This window comes from Coffea arabica, chromosome 2e, assembly GCF_036785885.1.
Source record: "Coffea arabica cultivar ET-39 chromosome 2e, Coffea Arabica ET-39 HiFi, whole genome shotgun sequence".
Lineage (NCBI taxonomy): Eukaryota > Viridiplantae > Streptophyta > Magnoliopsida > Gentianales > Rubiaceae > Coffea > Coffea arabica.
The window spans coordinates 34,732,106-34,739,961 of record NC_092313.1 but is presented as its reverse complement, the minus strand read 5'-3'; the positions used below and the strand labels follow the sequence as shown (position 1 = coordinate 34,739,961).

The window sequence follows — 7,856 nt, the reverse complement described above, 5'->3', positions numbered from 1 at the left end:
AGGAGCAAGCCATCCACTATCTGAGTAAGAAATTTACAGCATATGAGACTAACTATTCTTTTCTTAAGAGAAGTTGTTGTGCTTTAACATGGGCAACTCAGAAGTTAAGACATTATTTGCTCGGTTATACCATGTACCTGATTTCGTGCTCTGATCCTCTAAAATATCTGTTGGAAAAGTCAATGCCCACGAGACGTATGGCTAAGTGGCAAATGATCCTTTCCGAATTCGACATTGTCTTCACGACATAAAAGGTAGTCAAGGGTCAAGTCATAGCAAATCATTTGGCAGAAAATCGAAAAGATGATGATTACCAGCCATTGCATACCTACTTTCCTGATGAAGAAATTCTGTTCGTTGGAGTAGTTGAGGACATGAGTGAGCAGTATCCTGGATGAAGGTTATTTTTTGATTGTGCGTCAAACTCTTTCGGAGCTAGAATTGGAGTAGTTTTAGTGTCGCCTGAAGGGAAAAACTATCTTGCTACCGCTAAATTACGGTTTCCATGTACCAACAACATGGCTGAGTATGAAGCTTGTATTTTTGGATTGAAAATGACATTGGACATGGAGATCAAGGACCTGATAGTATTCAGTGATTCCGATTTACTTGTGCACCAGATGCTTAAGCAGTGGGTAATTCGAAATTCAAAAATTATGCTGTATCATTGTAACTTGCTTGGCTTGGCCAGCAAATTCAGGAATTTGGAACTCAGACATATTCCTCGCACTCGTTATGCCTTTGCTGATACTTTAGTTACTCTGTCTTCGATGATCCAACATCCAGATGAATTGGTAATTGAACCTATACAGATTCAACTTCAGAATAGGCCGGCGCACTGTCTGGTTACGGAAAGGGTCACCGATGGTCATTCCTGGTACGATGATATTAAGGAATTTATGAAAATGGGATCCTACCCTCCTGATACTGAGTCTGTTGCAAAAAGTTTCTTACGCAGAATGTCATCAAGATTCTTCTTGAATGGAGAAGTGCTATACAAGAAAACATCTGATTTGGGTCTTCTGAGATGCATCAATAAAGAGGAAGCCGATTATATGATGAAGGAAGTGCATAGTGGGGTTTGTGGGTCACACATGAATGAACATCTACTGGCTAAGAAAATCATGAGAACTGGATATTTTTTGCTTACCATGGAACATGACTGTGTAGATTTTATTAGAAAGTGTGTCAAGTGTCAAATGCATGGTGATGTTATATGTGCTCCTCCTACAGAATTGCATAGTATGACTGCTTCATGGCCATGTTCGATCTGGGGAATGGATGTGATCGGAACTATTGATCCTTCTACTTCAAATGGGTATCGATTCATCTTAGTGGCGATTAAATATTTCACCAGGTGGGTTGAGGCCGCATTCTATAAGCATGTGACTAAGAAAGTGGTGTCGGATTTATTGAGAAATAATATCATCTGTCGTTTTGGGGTACCAGAGACGTTGATCACTGACAATGCCAAGAACCTCAATAATGATATGGTGGATGGATTATGTGAACAGTTCAAGATTAGACATCGAAATTTGGCCATTTACAGGCCTCAGATGAATGGAGCCGTTGAAGCTGCAAATAAAAATTTGAAAAAGATTATTTGTAAGATGACTGAAGCACACCGGAATTGACATGAGAAACTGCCTTATGCACTAATGGCGTACAGAACTACCATCAGAACTTCTACTGGTGTAACTCCTTACTCTCTTATGTATGGAATGGAAGCAGTCCTGCCTATAGAAGTTGAAATTCCTTTCTTGCGCATTCTGATGGAAGCTCAGATAGAAGAAGCTGAATGGGTCAGAGAACGTCAGGAGCAGTTGTCTCTGATTGATGAAAAGGGGTTGAATGCCGTGTGTCGTGGACAATGTTATCAGCAACAAATGGCTCGGGCTTACAACAAAAAAGTCAAGCCCCGTTTGTTCGAAGTTGGAGATAAGGTTTTGAAACGGATTCTTCCAAAGCAAGATGAGGCTAAATGGAAGTTTGCTTCCAATTGACAAGGACCATTCATTGTTAAGAAAGTGCTATCTGGAGGAGCGCTTATCCTTTTGGAAATGGACAGTTAAGTTTTCCCCAACCAATCAATGCAGACATGTGCAAAAAGTTTTCCATTTGATTATAAAAAATTTTCTTTAAAAATACTGCAAGAGACGGATTTAAGGCATACTTCCTCTCATTTTTCCATTTCGATATTCTATCCCTAATTTGTTTTCCCTTTTGACTTTTCATAACAACTTTCCTTTTTCGCTTGGCAGTCCCTCATTCATTTATTCACTCATTCATTCATTCATTCACCCCGTCCCTGGCTTTTGGCCAGGCTCCACCAACCTACAGGGTAATACTCGAGTATACCGAAACGTTCACCCAAGTTCCTAATCGCTCGACCGAGTCCGACTGGCTCGAGACGACCGGTAACAAGGGGCAATGGCCAGTTCAGCCCGAAGGCCTACATTCATGCACAATTAACATTTCAATCGCTCAATCATTAAAATTTCACAATCATTTAGGCTAAGTGCGGTAAAATACACACTCGCCTCTAAAATCATTTTAGCAATCATTGAAAGCGTTTAACATGTTATCAATCATTCACACAAGCCATATAATCAGGAAATATAACAAATAAGGAACACTCACCTAGATCACTAACCCCATACTGGGGTAATTTTATTTCTTAAAAGAAAAAAAAGAAAAAGAAAAAAGAGAGGAAAAAAATAGAGAAATTCGGTCAGAATTAAATTGGGGCAAATTTTATCTCTTTCTCACTCTAGATCGAGTAAGTTTTGAAAGAATGCTATCTCAAATGATTGCAAACCCATCATATGATCCACTGTCAAGCCTTAACCTTTCCTTTGCTACTCTATCCGATTCTAATCACAAGAACCAAATTGCTGACTTTCATCTTTTGCAGTATTTTGGGGAAAATTTTTTCTTAATCAACTAGTAAATGATGTAAATACGAACTTTTCTGAAACATGTTAGAGAAGATTGTCTCACTGATGCTACTCATTATCAAAGTATGACTGAATTGATATAGTTGGGGTTAAAATTGTTTTGTCTATGTCTCTAGGTGAAAACCTGAAAGGGCACCTTCTAAAAAAAAAGAAAAAGAAAAAAAGAGAGAAGAATAAAAAAATAATAGAAAAAAAGAAAAAAAAGAAAAAAAAAGAGAAAAAGAAAAAAAAAGGTGGGGGTAACTTTAGTGAAAACCCGAAAGGGCGTTGAGGTAGGGTTTTGAAATACAAGAGGATCAACAACAAAGAAGAAGATGCTGAGATTTGAAAGCTGGTGACTATGTTGATTTGGGTCTTTTTCATACTGTTGTTCTTTTATCGACAATGAATTCCAAAATGGATGACGTCGAAGGGGTCAGATGGAGTATTTTTCCTCATCAAAGGCCGTCCTCTAAATATGAATTCAACTTTTGATCCTTGGACCTATATTCAAAAAATTCACCAATTTTGTTTTACTATTTTATTTATTTATTCTGTATCATTACTTATTTCATATTAGCATTATTGCGTGATGAATAATACATTTTTTAATTGTTTACGTTTCTCATTTATTGGGTCTCACTCAAAAGAAAATTCCCTATAATTTATTCCAAAGGAGTCATGAAATTGAAAGTCCTATGATAATAAAGTATGGTCAATCGACATTGGGCAGTTGCAAAGATTCTGAAGGGGTTGTCGATCGAACCTAAGGGAGTGATTTGTCGATATTGAAACTCATGTTTACACGATTCTCAAGGCAAATGGATCATATGGTGGTGGCAGTGTTTCTGTCATGGTTATTTCTTTTCCTTTTTTCTTTTTTTTTTGTAGAAAAATTATGTGACACAATACCTAGTTAGCTGAGCACGATTTACACTGGGGCAAACGGTAGAAGGATTGAGCTCCAAGTTTCGTTGTATATTTCCGAAGAAAGAAAAGTAAATCATTATTTTCTTTCTTTTAAAATTTGAAAAATCAAAAGAGTTGTAAGTCCACCAGGTAAGTTTTCTTGATTTATTACCTTTTGAGCAACATGCATTCTGATCTTGCAGTTCGATAGTATAGAACTTGTGTTTTTATTTCTTTCATTTTTATGTTGTTGGTTTTGGATTTTATCCCACTAATCTCGACAGGCTCGGATTTTATCCCACTGACCGTTTTTATTTTTGTTAGGTTTGAATTTTATCCTACCAACTTCGACAGGTTCGGATTTTATCTCACTGACCATTTTTTTCGTTGGATTTGAATTTTATCCCACCAATCCCGACAAGTTCGGGTTTTATCCCAATGACCGTTTTTATGTTTGTTGGGATCAGATTTTATCCCACCAAGTTCGGCAGGTTCAGGTTTTATCCCACTGACCGTTTTTATGTTTATTGAATTTGGATTTTATCCCACCAATTTCGGCAGGCTCGGGTTTTATCCCACTGACTGTTTTTATATTTGTTGGGCTCGGGTTTTATCTCATTGACCGTTTTTATATTTGTTGGGTTTGAGTTTTATCCCACCAACTTCGGCAGACTCGGATTTTATCCCACTGACCGTTTCTATGTTTGTTGGATTCAAATTTTATCCCACCAACTTCGCCAAACTCGAGTTTTATTCCACTGACTGTTTTTATGTTTGTTGCCCTTGGATTTTATCCCACCAATCTCGACAGGTTCGGGTTTTATCCCACTGACCGTTTTTATTTTCGTTGGGTTTGAATTTTATCCCGCCAACTTCAGCAGGTTCGGATTTTATCTCACTGACCGTTTTTATGTTTGTTGGGTTTGAATTTTATCTCACCAATTTCAGCAGGTTCAGGTTTTATCCCACTAACCGTTTTTATTTATGTTGGATTCGAGTTTTATCCCGCCAATCTTGGTAGGTTCGGGTTTTATTCCACTGACCGTTTTTTTTCATTGGATTTGGGTTTTATCCCACCAATCTCGGCAGGTTCAGGTTTTATTCCACTGATCGTTTTTATGTTTGTTGGGCTCGAATTTTATCCCACCAAATTCAGCAGGTTCAGATTTTATCCCACTAACTATTTTTATGTTTGTTGGGATTGAATTTTATCTCACCAATTTCGTAAGACTCGGATTTTATACCACTGACCGTTTTTATTTTTGTTGGGCTCGAATTTTATCCCACCAATCTCGGCAGACTCGGATTTTATCCCATTGACCGTTTTTATTTTCGTTGGGTTTGGATTTTATCCCACCAACCTCGGCAGGCTCGGGTTTATCCCACTGACCGTTTTTATGTTCGTTGGGTTTGGATTTTATCCCACCAATCTCGGCAGGCTCGGGTCGTATCCTACTGACCGTTTTTCTTGATTATTTGATTAACAATTGCGCTTTCTCATTCATTTTGTGTTTCATGTTTTGAAGGTCTGAAAGCTTAGACTTTTTCGACTTTGCAAAGATCACAGATGGTCAATGCACTTGTTTTATTGTGGTTCACTTGTAATTCGAACTACGTTTGACCTGATTTGTGACGCCCCACATCTCCCTAAGGCGGACCAAAGGGTATCCGCGGACGCCTGCCCAGCTCACGCCAGGACTCAAGCAATTCCATTCAATTTCAAACCGAACTAAATACTTCGAAGAGAGCAACATAAATACAATAATGCGGAAGCGTTCAAGCTTAACAAGTCACTTAACGCGTAACCAGTACATCGGGTAATCATAAAACGACTTAAATTCAAAATACGCGTCAGGGCCCAAACTTTCAAGATTACAATTTCCAAACATACAACCCAAACCAGGGCCTAGTAAAAATATATCACAGGAGTCTTAACAAAAGTACAACGGATGGTTTCTCCATATTTCTCCAAGATTCGGTCCTGTTAAGGAAAACAAAACTATAGGGTGAGCTAACGCTCGTGAGGCCAAGAACACACATGCAAGCACTTAGTCAAATAACAATCCCAAATTTAATAAATAAAGCCATGTCTTTTCAATACTCAATCAATCAAACATGAAAGGTAATCAGAAACAATTCAAGGATATAGTAGCTCTCAGGAGCTAAGTTCCACTCGATCTGCCGTTGTCATTCGTATACCTTCCCGCATTAACCCTCCTGTCAACCGGGTCGGTATTTCCATTTCCGTAGATCACCACTTACTTTCCTCCGTCCACCGTACACCCCAAGGGCCCACAATGACCATTATTGGGCGATACTCAACGAGTATGCCAAGCAAGACCTCTTATTAGGTCGAGCTTATGTGTATCTCATGGCTCGTCCAAATCCCCGACCAAGCCCATTGCTGGCTCGAGTCTAAGGACGGCCTATGAGTTTGGGCGTCCCCCATTCATTGGAAGGTCGAGGAGGTTCACTCCAACGACACAAGCATTCATGACATAACATTGCATTTCATTCATTCATTCAATACATTTCATTCATTCATTTGAAAGTAGAACGAGTGCGATAAAGTACGCACCCGCCCTTATCTTTAAAACTTTCAACAAATACCACAATTAAACAAGTATCAAAATTCACACACTTGACACTCACCGAGCAATTCAATAAGAATTATTTTCTGGGAGTTCAAGTGTCCGCGGTGAGATCCTCTTGAAGGTCTCCTTGCGCGCCTGGCAATTTAATAGCGAATAATCATACAATTAACCCACTTATCAAGAAAGATTGTACACTAGTACAATCTAAGAATTATTTTGCAAAAAGGAACCTCAATTACACGTAAATCGAGGTTCAACTTGCCTTTTATTAGGTACAATATTATTTGAGTTTTTATCATGAAAATCGTAAGCAAAACGTTTAAGAATATCAAAAGAACAAAGAGTTTTTGAAAAACTCTATTTCTTTGGAAATTTGAAAATTTTTCAGTTTTATGATGAATCTTTGAAAAATCATAACTCGCTCGGTATAAGTCGAGAATTGGAAAACTTTATACCGTTGGAAACCTCTTAGAGAGTACTATAAGTTCCTAGAAGACACTTTTCCATGAATCGAAGTGAAAAGTGGTAAAAAATGAGCTTGAAGACGCAGGGTTGGTTTTCATGGCAGAATTAAGTTGGATTTCGGCCAACTTTGGAAATTCGGCACGATTCACACGTTGCAAACCGGCCTCTGAAATTTGCAGCTCAATTAGTGTTACAAGGGAGGTTTATATCAAAACAAGCGGATCAAGAATCGGAGTTTCGGGTACCGAGATACGGTAGCCCGAAGTTGAGAAAATTCAAGACTGGATGAGAATTTTCCAGATTTGAACCCCCAACTTTAGAATTTTAATTAGGTATCGAAACGAACTTGGATTGGCACCAAAATTGGCAGTATTTCAATACTATATGGAAAGTATCTCTCTATCGAATTTCGAGGAAAAATACCTTCGGCAAGGTAGTTAATTAGCCAACCAAAGTTCAAGAAAAATCCTAAGGCAAACTGCCTTTGACTTGCATTTTCCAAATTTCCAACCGTTTAACCAAGAAAGTTATCCAACCATGGTTCATTTGTGAAATAAGGGTCTAAGATACACCCATAATATCTTTGGTAAGTGTTTAATATCAAAAACATCAACTAACAAGTTTATTCCAAGATTTGGTTCCAAACCAGTCCCAACATTAGGATTTTCCAAAACAGAGCAGTCCACTTGTTTCAGTCACAACTCAGTCAATATAGCTCGAAATTGAGCATGGCTTACACCGTTGGAAAATACATTTATAGTACTAAAACATCACAGAAGAAGTCATTTCCAAATTCGGCACCCAACTGGTTCAAATTCGGGCATCAAGTTGCTGCCTGACCACTTCATTCCAGACGAACAGAGCAACAGGACAGCGAACTTAAAACATTTGGTTCGGCTTGCTCACAAGGAATCAGAACGTGCATTTTATACCAAATTAAAGCTAGGAATGT

At 38.3% G+C, this 7,856-nt stretch overlaps 1 protein-coding gene across 1 annotated transcript; it reads left to right on the top strand.

Moving 5' to 3' along the window:
* The first annotated feature begins 1,658 nt into the window (after positions 1-1,658).
* LOC140036246 (uncharacterized) lies at positions 1,659-2,003 on the top strand. Its single transcript, XM_072077585.1, has one exon. It carries the CDS (start codon positions 1,659-1,661, stop codon positions 2,001-2,003), a length of 345 nt encoding a protein of 114 aa, XP_071933686.1.
* Positions 2,004-7,856: the final 5,853 nt, after the last annotated feature.

Coding starts and splice junctions, on each gene's coding strand:
- LOC140036246 (XM_072077585.1), top strand. CDS start 1,659: ATGGCGTACAGAACTACCATCAGAACTTCTACTGGTGTAACTCCTTAC.